Source organism: Pimephales promelas, chromosome 23, assembly GCF_988280905.1.
Source record: "Pimephales promelas chromosome 23, fPimPro1.hap1.1, whole genome shotgun sequence".
NCBI classification, from domain to species: domain Eukaryota; kingdom Metazoa; phylum Chordata; class Actinopteri; order Cypriniformes; family Leuciscidae; genus Pimephales; species Pimephales promelas.
Genome location: NC_142791.1, coordinates 22,475,001 through 22,492,930, shown reverse-complemented (window position 1 = coordinate 22,492,930; position 17,930 = coordinate 22,475,001). Strand labels below are relative to the sequence as shown.

At 36.9% G+C, this 17,930-nt stretch overlaps 1 protein-coding gene across 1 annotated transcript in view; it reads left to right on the top strand.

The window, feature by feature from the left end:
- ssbp2b (single stranded DNA binding protein 2b) overlaps positions 1-17,930 on the top strand; it is a 97,004-nt gene that overhangs the window by 72,724 nt on the left and 6,350 nt on the right. Inside the window, exons 6-8 of the mRNA XM_039675912.2 lie at positions 16,419-16,478; positions 16,813-16,879; positions 17,855-17,925. Of these exons, the coding sequence (XP_039531846.2) occupies positions 16,419-16,478; positions 16,813-16,879; positions 17,855-17,925 (198 nt within the window). The remainder of the gene's footprint in view (positions 1-16,418; positions 16,479-16,812; positions 16,880-17,854; positions 17,926-17,930) is intronic.

Below are 17,930 nucleotides of genomic sequence, written 5' to 3'. Positions count from 1 at the left end.
TAAATTTTATTGCACATAGTGCTGTACAGTTGAGCGAGATAGTAAACATGCTTTCTAAAAAATCTCACTTTCTCTCTTATGATGCATTAGGAAAGCATTTAAATTTTGTGAATTTAGAAGATTCATGTACATGAACTGAATGAAATCATTGACATTGATTCTATACAGGGACTATTTTTAGTGTGTGTACAAGTTTGGCTATACTTGGCACAATGTCCTCACTTATAGTGAAATATAATGACAACCAACTAGTGAGGACATTTTACTGTTCCTCACCAGTGTTGGGTGTAATTAATTAAAAAGTAATCTAATTACTGTGATTTAATGAATTTTCCCTCGGAAAAAGTAAAGTAAGAGATTACTCTTAATTTTTCTGTAATTTAATTAATTACTTCTCATGTGTTATTGCATTAAATACTGTATATAGAACAATTCTATATAAAACAAAAGTGCATTTAACATTAAAAAACCTTCTCCCTTTACACACTTTAGTCAGTTCAAGAATAATTTATACAACTTGACATTGTTTATTTGAAAGAATCATAAGTGCAGCTTTGTGTTATCCTTCGTTCAAGTGGTCCTTGTGGGAATATTTTTTGGGGAATAACAGCTTATAAATCATACTAAGGGATATTTTTGGAAAATATAAAAATGCAGAAAATTTTCTGTGAAGGGGGATGGAAGATACAGTTTGTACAGTATAAAAAAACAAGCGTAGCGTTAGTTCTGGCAGGTCACGTTAGTCAAGCACGCATCAACTAATCTACATATAGGAATACGACGCCTATCACTGTATATAAGCTCTTCATTATTATCAGCTATCGCGTTTCTCAAGAACCAATTACCCTTCTCCCTCCCCAGCTCCTCTCGTCAGTCAGGATTTGACATTATGATTCCCTTTGAATCCGACTAAATTCTCGAATGATGTTGTACATTAATATTGACAATGATTTTTCAATACATTCATGTTGGTTGTGTTCTGTTTACCCTAAGGGGGGTTATCGCTGCGCTCCTGCTCTTATCCATGCTAGCCTGCATGCGCAGGGAGTTCTTGCCCAGATGGAACATACCAACGCCAATCCAAACTGTATGCTTATTGTCAATCATGTTTGACGATATTGGTCCTGACAGAATTCATTATGTCGATGGAAAGTCTCCATAAAACATGAAAACACACTATTTTTTCTTTCATATGACATTTCTAATTGAAACAACTTTCAGGAATGGATCATAATCATTGGATCATCCATTTCAGAGACAGGGCAAGTTAATTATATTTTGATAAAGACTCTGAAGACTAGCCTGGATGCCAGCCCGAACCTCGCCCACAACATTGTTTGGTCGGGAAGTTCGGTCTGGACTCGATCCATTGAGGAGTAATTATGATCAGTCAAAAAATGGTCGGGCCAATCAAATTGCCAGGGCAGGCTTTATACAATGATGGACAGATGATCTGCAGCTACGTAATCATGATGTCATCAAAGAGCGCTTGGTTTGAACTGGTTTACAACAGGGATGACTGCAGCTGGATAATTGAGATGTATAGATTCTGCCATCGTGCCTGTTTTAGAAGAAATCGATAGCGCATTCATTTTAAAAGACAAACAGAGAACTGTACTGAAGACATATGTCGATCGTCAAGATGTGTTTGCCGTCCTTCCTACAGGATTCGGCAAAAGTTTAATTTATCATCTGGCTCCGATGGTCACTAAGAAGATGGGACGCAATGAAAACCCAGTTGTCATTGTGGTTTCTCCTTTGGTCGCACTCATGGAAGACCAAGTAAAAGAAGCAACCGAAATGGGGATTACGGCGATGCAACTCATGAATGTCAAAGCCATCGCTGCATCAAACAATGGTGACGTTTTTTTAGACTACTCGCACACCATACCCATACTGGTAGTCACTGCACCCCTTATAAGTGGTGTATTTTTTAAAATAAATCATTAGATGATGCTACTCATCATTTTGTATTTAAATCATCATTAAAAACATCATTAAAACATCATTTTGGCTCCCGGTCTCTTTTCTCTGAAGACTCAAATGAACACGCTTCTTCAGCCTGGTCTCTTTCGTCGTCTCTCCATTTATTAAAAGCGGTCAAGTCGCGCTCCAACCGTGTTATAAAGTCGAGACAGGTCCGACGAATGCGAACAGATTTGTTGGCTTTATTGTCGAGATCTAAACCTAAACGGAGAACTTGTTCGTACATACATTCACATTTTCTATTTCGTTCAAAAATGATTTTCGAGTTTGCAAGTACTCTGCGAATCCTTAAATTCTTTTTGCAACACCGCGAGGCAAAGTTCGTTAACACTCATTTTTCTTTTAAATACTGTTTGAGTGCAGTTCAGTTCAGTGTTGCGAACTATTTTCAAATGAAAGTAGCTAACGCCTTCCCTAAAAGTCGCCACATGACGTCATCGGTTAATTAGCATATTTGTGACGTCATCGCGTCGTACTTGTGTTCTGCTTGCCTAATACGTGTTTTCTCTATAAATTAATGCTCAGCTCACATACTGTATTTAATATATTATAATGTAATATAGCTGAATGTAAAATAAAGCTGTTCTCATTTTCTAAATATTTTTTGTCACACAATAGAACGAGTAGCTGAGTAGCTAGTGAATGACAAAAATATGTAATACTGTAAGCACAAGGAAAGAAAGGAAACTAAATTATTTAAATAAAAAAAAACATTATTATTCAAAGGTCCCCTGACATTTTATTATTTTATAATGTTTCCAGGGTTGCCCTTATGATGTTAGTTTTTTTTTTTTTTTTGGATCAAAAATAGTCATAATTTGGAAATAAAAGCCAATTTTCCTAGCCTGATTTTAGCCTCTGATTTGAAGGGGCGTGTCTTCTGTGGGATTCAGTGTAGCAAATCACTGCTGTGATTGGCTGACATGCTTGCAGATGAAATAGCTATGTATTACATGTGAAACTTTCTCGAATACTTTTACTACAATGGTTTTTACTATTACAGCTATCGAGATTAACGAATCGTGAGAAGTTTTTAAAGTATTTAGATCTAAAAGAAAATGTTGAGATCTAATGAGAAAATGTTGCTGTGAGGAGCACCGAGCAAGCAGAGGACAGTCTGTTGATGGCGAGAATGAAGATCTTATAGCATAAGAACTTCTGCACTCTCTCTAATGCTTTCACCAATGCAAACACGATAATGTAAATACAGTAAGAGCTTCGTTGCGCAGTGTGCATCATTGATTTTATAACGAGTTGTCCTGATAAACTTGCGCTGTGTGGAAAGATTGTTCTTCGATCGCTTTCTGTATAATTTGTTCAGAATTTAAATAAGATTATTTTCATCCTACTAAAAAAAATTGTTGCTTGGTAGCTTGATCGATTTATTTTCAGACGAGTTGAGGAAATGTTTGGACCATACAAAACTTTGGGAAGTTGTTTCGGCGCATTTCCAGAGAAAAATAAAATTAACCCATTGTTTCCTCAGAGGCTCGGATGAAGGAACTAAAAAATACTTTTGTGTTCAATTTGTACATCCGAACACTGATCAACTCATCAATCTCTTGAGGAAAAACTCAAATCGCACTCGCACTCGCACGTTCGTACTTCCTAGCTCATTTTCATGGGCGGGCCAAATTCTCCAGGGGGGCAAAGCAGAGAAAGGTGGGGTAACCTTTCCTCGATATGACGTAATAACGAGGAGATTCAAGATCAGCGTGTCTGAGCTGCAGAGAAGAGAAAAATAGCCAAAGCTCGGTTTACACCGATTGAAAATTCTAGACACGAGGGGATCAAATACAGGCTATGGGGAACTAATATTAATGTTAAAAAACCTCAGAAAGTGAAAATTTTATGTCAGGGGACCTTTAAAGAAAAGCAGATGATAAGTGATAAAGATTCACTGAACAGGGTAGACGTAACGTTAGCTAGAGTGAGTGATGGCAGCGAGAAAGCAAAAAGTCGGGGTCTGAAAAGTCGCTAAAAATAGTGACTCGTTTGCGCGATTCTTTTGCAGTCTGGACGCGGAGGAGTGAACAGATTTGTCGCTAGTCTCTTTTTTGAAAATGTGTCGCTAGAGGGGTCTGAATACTTGCTAAATATAGCGACAAAGCCACTAATTTGGCAACACTGGTTCAGTTCTGTTGACAACTGAGTCGCTCAACATACATCACTTACTGCGTTGCTCTGATTGGTTGTAGGTCTATCCAATTGAGTGCAGAGTTTTTTTCCCTGGTTCGATTAAAGGGATAGTTCACTTTGAAATAAATTTTTGTTATGTTTAAGCTTACCTCAAGGGCATTCAAGATGTAGGTTTCCACAGTATTTTCAATTTTGACATTTTTTGGTCAAACCGTTCTTGTCTGTCAGTCATATAATGGAGGTTTAGGGGGTCCACCTCAAAGGGCATGCACAGAGAAGTCAAAATTAAACATGATTTAATGACTAGTACACATTGATGGCCTAAGACACAAAACGAGCGGTTTGTGTGAGAAAACGAACAGTATTTATATAGTTTTTACCTCTTGTTAACAGCCGTCGAACTCATCCGAATCACATGTCCAACTGAACCGAACTGAACCGTCTCCAACCTAACGCCGGAAGTGATCTCTCGCGCGTCTACATCACGCATTGTTTACACAGAGATTTCTGAAGTTTTACCTTTCACTAAAAATATTTAGATATATCGAATTTGTCTTCCATTGCGATTTCCCGAATATCTAAATATGTTTAGTGAAAGGTAAAACTTCCGAAATCTCTGTGTAAACAATGTGTGACGCGCTGACATGTGATTCGGATCAGTTCGACGGCTGTTAACAAGAGGTAACTGTTCGTTTTCTCAAAACGAAGCGCTCGTTTCGTGTCTTAGGCCATCAGTGTGTACTTACACGCCTCATAATCAAAGCCCTATGGAGCTGTATCAGACTCACATTCTGACTACAATATGAGTATGATGAAGTCTATCTGAAGACAGTTTTAAGTAAGTAAATTGGTTAAATTTTAATGTCATGTTGGCTTAATTCTAAATTTGTCTTGTCGTTTGAAAGTGTCTTCCCAAACACCGCTGGGTTCTAACAAACCCGTCCCCTTGTTTCATGTGGTCAAATGAGGACAAGTGTTTGCTAGCCTTTAATCTTAAAGCTCAGACAGTATGAAGAAATCCACTGATCCATCGGGCTTGTGAATGTGAGCTGAGTGAGTGCAGACTCTACCGAATGCTGTATGTCTATAGTCTGTATAGGTTTGAGTAATATAGGCAGATGGTTTGACAGTCAGGTGTTCTGCGGATGCTTTGTGGTTGCTTTACTGCAGTACATCTGTGCTGGAAATGATTTTGTGTCAGAAACTCTCATCGGATCATCCGATTCCTAAACTTGATTCTTGGCTTTCAGCACTCACGGATTGAGACTTTAAAGTGCCATCTGTTTAAGCCTTGTTAAATCAGCGGACGCAATCAGAATGTGTATGTTGTTCATGCATAAATATATACATATTAATATATACACCATGTTCTACAACCTAAGCATCTGTGATGAGACATGCCATTAGCGTTGTGGTATTATTGAGGTTTTGATGATGGAAAATGCGATCAACGGAGAATGGAGCGTTTCAAATAAGTTTTTCTATTGTTTTGTCTTTGTTGTAGTGAATCAGCCTCTGCAACAGTCTTTGATATCCAACAGACTGTCATTAGATCAAACAGAGAAGTTTAGTGTAACAGTGCCTCCCGAAGGCCCGAAAGCCTCATAACACTGTCACTCAACCGTTTGTCTTTACAAACTCCACTTATCTGTATCGTTTTTGATCAGTGTTTTAGTCGCCTGGTGTTTTTTGTTGGTGTATAAAGTCACATTTACTATGAACACGTTCCATTATCACTTTTTGATCTGTTTTGAACATTATCCCCTGGTTTCACAGACAAGGTTTAAGCTAGTCTCAGACTAGAATGCATGTTTTTAACTGAAAGCAACTTACACTGATGTTTCATAAATGTGTGTACCGGTATAAATATATCATATATGCCATTGTTATGCCTCAAGATGCATACCACTAAGGTTTTTTTTTTTTTTCTAAGGCACGTTTATAAAAGCTTAAATGTCCTAACTGAACTAAGGCTTAATCCTGGCTTAATCTAAGCCCTGTATGTGAAACCAGACCTAACTGTATATCTATTGTTTTATCATTTTAAATCTAATATTTTGTGAAGAAGTTATTTTCTTTGAATCATATGTAGTGACATTCATACAATTACAAATTGTGTCTAAATACATTTTTGTGTGGATGGCCTTCCATTTTTTCCAGCTAAATTTTGGTTTGATTGCAAAAATCATCTGTATCATTTGATGTATAATCATCTGAGATTCATATTATCCGTACGATAAGTTTTTGTAATCTTGAGGTGACATCAGATTTTTCTTTCATGATGTGTCACTTAACGAAATGGAACTTTTCAGTAATTGATTAGATCATGACCATTTCTGTGGCCGAGCAAGTTATTATATTTAGGAAAATGAATGTTATGTTGACTTTCATTTTAATGATATATGTATGTATATTTATGTATAAATGTGTGTGTGTTTTGCTGGAAAATGTATTTGAGCTATTGAATCAAATTTAGCAACTTTCATACAACTTCTGTAAGCACTTTGTGCTGTTTGACTATCAGTGATTCGTCTCTTTGCGTTCTACTGGGCGGAACAGGGGTGTCCAGCAGCACTTAATATTTCATACGCATAATTTGATGTAACTTGATAACTGGGAATAGATGGTACTGCAGCAGGGCTGGAGGCCTTAGAGATCCTGCTGATTAGAGTCAGAGTGAAGCATGCTGGGTATCACTCTACTCCGAGTGTGAGATACTGCTCTCCCACCAGACTAATGGAGATGATTCTCCCAAGGGAAGCTTCTGGAGTTCTCCGTCTTTATCCATGCCTTCAAGCTGTTTTATTTGCAGCAGCAAAGCAATGATGTGCAAAGCTTGTAGACAGAAGAGCTTTCGATGGATATGCTGGGTCACAAAGCTTGTTATTGGGGCAGAACCCTCAGAGGTACACCTGCTGTACCCTTTAACATCACCAGAAACAGATTTATACCTTATCTACCCATCGAGGGGGTGCAGCGGGTCCACATTTACTGTCCTGTCCCAGTGACAAGCTGACACCATAAATTCAGTAATTCATTAAATTGTGTTTATTACATTTATTATTACGTTTATTATATATATATAATAACTATAACCTGCACTGATATTGAAATTTGATACAGATGAGCTGAAATTATTATTTTTTATTTAATTATGGCATATAGCCAAATGAACTAAAAAAAATTCTTTGTAGGCTAAAGGAAAATGTATCCATCATGTTATTATAATGTACATTATGAAAGATGCATATATGTTTCTTTGAATATTGGCAGATAAAAGATATAGTACTGATATATCTTGCATAATCATTTTTTTCAAATTGTCATTATTGGTATATTATATTATTAAGCATGTATAGTATGAATGCATTTTAATTGTATGAATATTTTATGGTCTGAATATGACTATATTAAATTATGCATTATAATTCTGTACAATATGAATGATGGACAAATATTATTATAATTTAATTATATAAATGTATTATTATATTGCATCATAATATTTAAATGTATTATATTATAAAAAAATACAGTACATTATAAACTGTACATTAATGTCATGATGTTTTGAACCAGTTCTAGATTGGAAAGCTTTAAAATATCAAGATAGATTTATATGATAATCTATCTGACGCGATTTTAAAAAATCAGCATATCTGCCGAAATGTCTATACTTATTTCAGTGCATCCTTGATATTAGTCTCTGATGCGTGTTAACTTTGTTATAAAAATAGAGTAGTCTACAGGCACGTACGGACACACTCCAAATTCCAGCCTTAAGCCGGATCACCTTTCTTTTTTGCCAAAACCTGTTAGAGAGATGAATGATTGTGCCGGTGTGTTATTTTTAGGACGCTTAAGCCATGAATAATGCAGTGGACAGATATTAGATTAATGAATGGCCTGTTCCATTTTATTCTGGCTTTTAGATATTAGACCTGGGCAGGTATTCATAAAACATCATAGACCGATGATCTGGGGTCTGTGCTTGTGGTATACAGTATATATACACAGTACTTTAAAAAATTTGGTTCCTGATCAGCACGGCTTGCAGTGGTGGAATGTAACGAAGTACAAATACTTTGTTACTTTACTTAAGTACATTTTTCACGTATCTTTACTTTACTTAAGTAGAATAAATAGTGCCTACTTTTTACTTTTACTTCGTTACATTTTGCAGCAATTATTCTACTTTCTACTCCACTACATTTCTACAACTTCTGTTACATTTTCATTACATTTTCTGATCAGTTTTTCCCCTGCCAAACCGTAATCTGACCGTCCGTTCGTTGCACGTTTGTCTCACCAGTGACGTTTGGTTGCTATACAGTAGATACATCAACTAAGTGTTTATCGTGCAATTTATACGCGGAAATTTGTTTTTACGTACATAGGAAACACACCTTGTGTAATATACGTTTGGTTAGGATTATGGCAAGCCAAGAGGTTCAGAATTGCACCATAAATTAATCGCCAAACATGGTTATTAACATATAAGTTAGTAAGGATAAGCATGGTTTATATTGCCTAATTGCAAGCTTGTTTCAGAAATGGTGACATTTTTTTTCCATCATTATTGAACATCATTATAGGAGTATTAGGTTGAATGAGTTAGAATTAAATGTTTTATTAATCATTAGAAAATAGTCATTAAGAGAATCAATTGTTATGCAAGTACTTTTACTTTTAATACTTAAAGTATATTTAAAATCAGGTACTTTTTACTTAAGTATGGTTGTAATTGTGTTACTTCTACTTTTACTAAAATAAATATTTATCTGGTTATTTGTACTTTTACTTAAGTACTGAGATTCAGTACTTCCTCCACCACTGACGGCTTGTAACCTGAGGGTAGTAAACATGGGCTGAGAATGTACTCTCTTGCCGGTTCTACCTGTAAGGAGACCTTTCTGTTCACCTCGGCGAAGTCCACAGACCTCACTCATCCATTATTAAAGAGGACAAATGCAGGCCTCTCACCTCGGTCCATAATTAATCAGTGACTGTGAGGTGTCCAGGGCCGCGGTGAGCATGTCAGACAGCACTGAGACACTGAGACACATCCCTGAGAGCATGTACCGCTTCTAACACAGAGCTCCCGGCAGAGAGACAGATACACATGCACTCTTATTTTAGTGTGGGTACATCATGATCAAGATTTCAGAAATCAAATGTCAGAGATACGATACAGCTATACTGTAAATTTAAATAAAATGGAGCTATACTCATGCTGTATGTGTCCGAGACAGGGTTTTCCAGGTCAGCACAACAAAATTAGCCTAATGGACAATCAAAAATAGCCCAATTCGATTTTATCTTTGGGGAGTTTGTATATCCAGGGGGTTGGGGGTTGGTGTTGAGTGCCAAATCTGTCTAAAATCAACCAGCTGTAACAATTTAAAAGTAGCCCAATTCTGTGGGAAAACCACAGACTTGGAAACACTAATGTTGATATATCCATAAAACATAGCTGAGAACAATAAAACAATAAAACATTCTCTTGGAGTAGTTAATATCATTGTGTGAATATAATGCAATGACTTTTGACTTTGTATATAACTTTACACAGGGCTTGACATTAACACACACCAAATGTGGTTGTATTTTTTAGTGATGCACCGAATATTCGGCCGAATATCCGAATATTTCGTTGAATTTTTTTGAGTTTGTACACAGTCATAACCATAAATGCAATGGTACTATTAATTGGCATAATTCCAGTGTTTCGGTTTTCGGCCTTGGTTTCCTCTTTTTCGGTTTCGGCCAAGCATTTTCATTTCGGTGCATCCCTAGTATTTTTCAATTTAAAAGGCATCTGGACTAATAAACTGTGCAATCTAGTGTTACAGCCCATTCTCACCCCCAAGGCGTCACCTAACTGATGCCTTGGAAAGCATTTGACCATGCTTCAATATCTGACGCTTTAGGCGCCCTTTAGCGTCAGTTAGATGACGCCCTAGGATCGCGTGTACCCTACCCCCACCCCATACCTAAACCTAACCGCGTCCTCTAACTGACGCTTTCCTTTAGCGTCAGTTAGATGACGCCGTAGGATCGCATCATGTAAGTGACGCTAAAGGGCGCCTAAAACGTCAAATATTGAAGCATGGTCAAAGTTGACGCCTTGGGGTGAGAATGCGTTGAGTGTTATCAAAAATATAGTTTTTTTGATACATATTGATACTGAAATATCTAAAACACTCCCTCTCTCTCTCTCTCTCTCTCTCTCTCTCTGACAGTGAGTGACACACAAACCCGCGTCCCTTCACTCACTCGTTTCATTTGTTCCGGATGAATATTGTTGCTGTTTCAGGGCTTGAATTTCGCCGAGGGATTGTGCGTATTTAGCATAATTTTACTCTAATACTGTAGATTTTGTGCTGACAACCAAAATGCGTGCACATAAAGTATATTGGCTATTTACAACAGTATGATGGATCTGTGCGTCAGGTCTTAAAGTGACAGCAGCCTAATATTAGAGCCCGACCGATAAAGGATTTTGAAGGCCGATACAAATATTTGTTGGTTTTAAAATCCGATATTCCGATATATCGGCCAAAAAAATTTTTATTTATTTATTTTATTCCGAAATGCGCAACAAAAAATTTACAGATTTCCCTAACATTAGTTATTTGTAGTAATTTATGAGTTTTAACTAAAATAATATGATAATGCAAACTTGTTTCTTTTGTCACAACAGAACAGACTGATGATAGTGGCATTAGCTAGCTTTGTGGTTAGCTACTCTATGATGAGCCATAATTTAGCAATGGGTAACGTCATACTGCAAATTGTAAAACATACATTTTCAACAGGCCAATGAGAGATGATACATCTTATTGCTATAACTGTCATGCGCTATTAAAGAAACACTTCAGTCACATTGTCAAAAGTTAAAAAGACAGTCAGCCAACTACACTGTAACAACGTAACGTAACTATTACTAGCTAATTCCGCTTCACTCTCGGCTTATTTAACAGCAGCAAAACTGGACATGATAGTCACAAATTTTGTCATGCTTTTTTGAGTTAAGAGAACTGATGGGGATGTTCTTTTAATCGTTATTCAAGCGATGTATGTCTCGAGTGTTGTCAACAGGGATGGTATAAAATGCCCACTGGTGGACAAACTATACAACTCCATCACTCATGACATGGTTCAAGCGTGTTTCATCCGTTTTTATTTTATTTTTGAAATATTCATTTATCGGCCATTATACAGTAACTGCCGATACCGATAGTTTGGAAAATGCCTAATATTGGCCGATAATATCGGCCTGCCGATATATCGGTCTGGCTCTACCTAATATACCAGCTGCCAAATTATGAGATAATATCAAAAATATCTATATGGCAGTTTTTTTGCTATGGTATCGATGTCAAAATTGTGGCCAGTGAAAATGCTGAGTGGCTAGAAAGTTTGGAAAACACTAGACAGTGGCTAGTGAGCAAAAAAGTTAATGTCATGCCCCGATTGTATATAATCAAGTAAATTTTCAGGTCCAAACTGTTAGGAACACCTAATATAGTTAGCCAAAACATCAAAACTTAGCAAATTACTGGAAAAAACAGTTTCAAACATATTTCTAGTTTTGTCTGCTACAAAATTTCATTTATAGATTCCACTAATCTTGTGTTGAGTAAAACTTTGTGAGAGATCACTCAAATGGTTCAAAATGGTCTGAATTATTCATTAGTGAATCAGTTTGAATCAAAATGCTTTTAACCATGCATAGATTCAGCAATCACTCTAATAAAAAGTGAGAACCCATGAATACATGTGAAATTGAAATATAATAAAGTGATAGATAACGGAAGTATTTATGTTTTAATCGATGAATCAGCCAATATGGATCCTGAGTACGGAAAGTACTAAAGCAGCCTGCTGTTGCTATGGTTACCTCTTCATTTGATCGCCACTGTTTAACCGCACATGAAAATCCTAACATACTCTTACTTTTTTGTTTACGCAAATATTCCTTAAGTGTTGCATTGAAGTAAGAAGTATTAAGACTGACTAAACAGCCTTTTGTTTCGACTTCACCATCTTCGTAATTCTGCATGTATTTTTAAAAGAGCTGCACACATACAGTATACAGAAAAATGGCAGAATTTTTTAACATATTCAGCACATTCAAGTCACAACATGATCTCTGTCCAAGTCTACGTTCTCTTTGATGAACAAAGAAATGCATGTCCAATTTTCACCTGATAATGACTGATTCTCAATGAACCTCTTATTTCCCTTAATTATGGATAGATGTCGGCTTTGAGACAGATTGGCCTGAGCTTTGATCTCTGAAATGAGACTCCAACGCCTGGTGAACTGATCAATTTTAAGTCTTTACTTGTTTACAGAAAGGTTGGACATATTGTGCAACGTCACAACAAGACTCTTGAATAAAAACTTTGGGGTCAGTAAGAAAGAAATGAATACTTGTATTCACACAAGCGGCTTGTGAAGGAACATAGACTGGCTTTATGACATTTTCATTTGAGCTGTTCCTCAACTGAGATTCTCAAACTCAAACATACATGTTTGTTGGTGTTTTTCAGGTCATCTGCGAATTGTTGGCAGAGTAGATTGGAAAGATGAAGTAAAACTCCAGGCAGAAAGGTGCATTCATTTAGAGGGATACTTCACCTCTGGAAAGATGAATGTGTATATCAAATAGGTCATTTATGTAGAAGAAATGTGAAATTATTTTTGAATTTGGAGATTTCTAGACTGAGAAAAGCCAGAAAATGTATTTTTGGCTTATGTGGGGGAAAGACAACAACTCCCAGAATGCACTTGATTCTAGTGTGTCTTCATATTAATGCTGCGTTTATGTGCTATGGTAATTATGGTAAATACCAAAAGCCGACGTGGAAAATGCACATGAACACCCCCTCATGTGGTATTTTCTACTGGGCAACTCGTAGAATATTTTGATGGACGAGTTGCCGAGATGAGATAACCTTTGAATTTTTCAAAATGGCGGAGAGCACCGCAAGAGTCGTGAATGGTAAAAATATATACTATTCATGATCTAGAAAATATATTCGCATATTATTTACCTTTTGAGTTTCGATAAATCATTTTCTTGCTGTTGCAGATGACTTGAGCAATCTATAATAGTTTTAGCTAAATAACAGGTCTGGATGTCCATCTTTTTACCACATTACGACAACAAAAGCACTTGAATGCAACACACTGGTGAATACCAATTCACAAGTGGAAAATATCCTACTTTCCATAGCACGTGAACGCAGCATGAGTCTGCCCGAAAATGTGTTTCGAGATCGGCCAAAATGTCCGGGATTCGGCTTTTGCGTTCTACAGTCTCCATTCATCATGTTTACTGTGGCGAGCAGGACGAGTGAGGGCCGCGGGAGAATGACGATGATTTTAATTTTTTTTTTAAATTGTCATAAATTTAGCATGATCATCTCACAGTGTGTTTGTTGCTACAACCTACGTCTAACTGACTAGCCAATAAAAATGCAACATGAAATAGTCAACGCGACTTGGCGCTAAAACTTAAAACTACTTACCTCAAGCTCCATTTGCTAGATTAGCATGCCAAGTTGCCCTCTTTTCCCTAGTCATGATCTCGTCCATATTCCCCGCTTTCGCTTCCTCCGCTTTTAAAAACGCACATAAAAACCACAATTGCCAAAGTGTGATTCATCTTGCTCTGTTTGTTTACCACTAGCGCATACTGATGACGTTTCATTCTTCTATATGTCGTGGCCTACAATTCAATAGGGGTCATCATCGTACAGTCTGAATACATGTCCTACCCAAGTTTATCAGATCCCCAATGTGATTTGTAATGATCTTTTAGGTTCGCCGAAACTGGATGTCTTATCATCGTCTCCAATTATTCAAGGAAAACAATCGATATATTAGTGCTGTCAAACGATTAAAATATTTAATCGCGATTAATCACATTATTGTCAGTTAACTCACAATTAATCGCAATTAATCGCACATTTTTTTCTAAATGTCTCTTTTTTTGTTTTTGTCCCGTTATCTTTTTCTCATTTTTATGCTCTTATCAACATGTAAAAGTGGATCGGCTTGCTTTGTGCAAATGTTTTTTTATTGAAAACAGCATTGGCATATAGACCCCTTTTGCGCCGACGTCACAGTTACGTCACGGCGCAAGCTGGAGGCAAAACAAAGTGAAAACTGGAGGCGGTCAATGCAAAACAGCACAGATTCGGCTACATAATAAGGAGCTTAAATAATTGTTACTATTATTAAATGTCATCTTGTTGTGTTGTTTGGTGCAAGAATTGATGAAAAATGAATATGCTGTAACTGGAACTTTTATTTCTAGAAAATATTCACATCATTAAAATCGCACTGTAATGTCACTCTTTACATTGTTGTGGTCTCGGCGCTGACTCGGCAGAACTGCGGATCATACACACAAGTCTTGTACAGGACCATATAGGCATCTAAAGATTTATATGCCCTCAGTTTCTATTTACGATCGGTTTCTCTATAAGGTAGGTGTAGAAGTCAGGCCACTCAACCGAGGTAACGTACGTTAATCCTGTCAGATCGTCCATGCATTGAGTGAGCGTGTAGGCGGCTACAGGTCGGCCAATCTGGTTCCGTCCGTTAAAAATAACTTTTGAAAATAACAATCGCGGTCCTGGACACTGAGTGACCTTACACATTAAGATAATATCGGATTTTCTCCAGTCATTGTTAAAAAACAAGCTAACAATCCTTACTAACTAGCGTTAGTGAAGCGGCCAGATGGATCTTTCTGCCTCCACCTAAGCTCCGCCCACACAAAAATGTCACCATGTTTACCAACTGTAAAAGGGTCTATACTCTGTTCAATTTCACACTAACATTCTCACTTGGAGCAAATAATCTCTCACACATTTTAACACTGTCTATCAATAAAAGTCGTGATATTGACGAGGGGCGGAGAATTCGCATCGTAGGTGTGTGCTTGGCCATCATCAAGTGGTATTTCAGACTGGACGTGCTGCGATGATGATAGCTCAGTTCACAATGACAAAACACACAGATTACTTTGGTCTTGTCAATCTTGGCAACATTTTAAAAGTAAACTTTCCATTCAGAATCTTACTGGCATCCATTTCGGCGCCTCACGCTCGTCATCCACTCAAAACGTAACGTTAACCTACTATTTGGCCGGCTCGCAAGCCCAAACTAGTGTGTGCTTATTTTGTTTCCTCTTGTTTTGTTTCTGGTCTAGCTAGATCCACTTGCGCTTTCGTCAATGAAGCAACCATTGAAATGAATGGGTTTCATAGCGCTACGCATGCCACGTAGGGTTGGGTATCGTTTGAATTTGAACGATTCTGATTCCGATTGCGATTCCTTGTTTCGATTCCGGTTCCTAACGATTCTCGATTCCGATTCTTTTAAGAGGCAGGGTCAAAAAAGTTTAGCTAACCTTGCTAACCAACGGCCTTTCTGAAGGAAATACTCCTTCTGTAAAAATACTCCTTTTATCGCAAATTTTGCATTTTGCCAAGATTTCGTTATTTTTAGAAAAGTGAAGCCACACTTTGGATCGCCGACGTAAGGTACTCATGTTCGACTCGCGTGGTTATGCCAACACTTCTGGTAGACGCTTCTTCATTGGTGTTTTTCAGCGGTTTCTTCTTCCGCTCAGCGTACTGTGAATATCGAAACTAGGAATCGAAATTTTAACTTTTGAACGATTCCGGGAAAAACGAAAAGTTAGTCTCGGTTCCAATCGATACTCGATTCTCGATACCCAACCCTAATGCCACGCATGAAAAAACGTTTGCGAGGCCAAAAAAGACTGTTAATCGCGCGATAAAAAATTGACGCCGTTAAAATGGGTTTGCGTTAACGCCGTTAATAAAGCGTTTAACTGACAGCCCTACTATATTTGGTTAATTTCTTAAGGCTTGTGGTCTTAAATACATATAGTATGTTTACTTTCTCATCGAGGGTTTTTTCTTAATCTCACCTCAGATGTGGAGGTGGAAATGGCCTTGTTCGGTTGGATGCTTGGAAATAATTGTTTTTTGTTCTCCGGAGACGTTCTCGGTGCTATTGATCTTGCTGGCGCTTTAAGTAAATGCCCCTAGAGCTGAAGAAAAGCTAGTTCAGTTGGTGTGTACAGTTCTTAAAAAAAGACTACATATCAGTATGGTCACCATCTAGATGGTGTTTTCATGAGTCAATGCAGAGGAATGTTTCTTAATTTTGATTTCATGTTGACATTAGAATAAGACTTTTTTGCTAATTATAATCATATTTGATATCTCTTCTTTTTGTTCTAGCCGTTCATGTCATCACGCTATCCTGGCGGCCCCAGGCCACCTCTCAGAATACCCAATCAGGTGCGTAACCGTTTGCACAGAAATACACACTGACGGTGGAGTAATTGGAGTTTTAAATGTTTTATTTTAGTCTTGTCTAATTAACTTGCAGTGAGTCATAGTAAGACTTTTCAGCCAAGACTAATATCTATATCTCCCTCTAATAGTATTTTTGCTGTCGCTTAAGGCTTAACATTTTATTTCCAGCCTGTCATACTGTCTCGCTCTCCTGAACGTGATATTTTGGGTCCTGATCTAATGTCATAGCCCAAGGGCAGCTAATGAGCCTTATCTACCCCTGCTTGGACGATGTTGACAAATGTATATTAATTCGTACTGTATCTCACTGGTTCAGGCATTAGGTGGAGTCCCTGGAAACCAGCCGTTATTACCCAGTGGCATGGACCCATCAAGACAACAAGGTTTGTTTGAGAATAATTAATTAAACCATCTTATAGGGTGAAATGTTTGGTCATATTTAACACCAAATAAAAATAGAAAAATATGTTTTGCATAAAGAAAGTCGAAGCCTATTTTAGGACCGTTAAGATTTTCTCCATAATGACATTATTTTCTTAGCAATTAAGCACTTTCCCCCCAGAATTCTCATTACCGTAATGCGGGGGGAAAAAATCTCATTCTCATTATGGTAATGCAGTAATGGAAATCAAGTCTGGACACAATGATGTTTTTTTTTTTTTTTAATTTGCATAAATGAAATACTTTTACAATGTTGAAATACTTTATAAAAAGCATATTGTTTTATAAAATGCTATTTTATTTGCAGTAACCAAAATTAGATTCATTGATTGATGATTAATTGTTATGAAAATACTAATAGGGGTGCAGTGAAATATTATTCATACATGTTTAAACATTTCTTGACAGCTTTCATGAGATTCACCTTAGGGAAAATTTAATACAGCCATATAAAATATGTTATTATTATTATATTAAAATATATTTTGAAACATAGAATATTTGGATCTGAATATCTGAATATTTTAATATTTACACCCTTTCTTGAGATTCACCTTAAAGCTCGTTCACACCAAAGACAATAACTATAACGATGACAAAACTAGCCTGACATCGTTCTGTTTATTATAAAAACGCTGCGTTTTTAAAACTATGTATTTATCGTTATAGTTATAGTTATAGTTATAGTTATCATCCTTGATGTGAACTGACCATAAGAAAATTGGCCATATATAATAATACATTATATCCATTTTACATTGTTATTATATTAAATATATATATATAGAGAGAGACATGGATAGTTATTTTGGGGGGGTGGTGAAATATGTTTTTTTTTTTTTTTTTTTTTTTTTGAGATTCATCTCTCAATGTGTTTGCCATTTGCTAATTTACTAATTTCCATTTTGATTGGACAGGTCATCCAAATATGGGCGGAGCTATGCAGAGAATGACTCCGCCCAGAGGGATGGTTCCTCTTGGGCCACAGGTAAG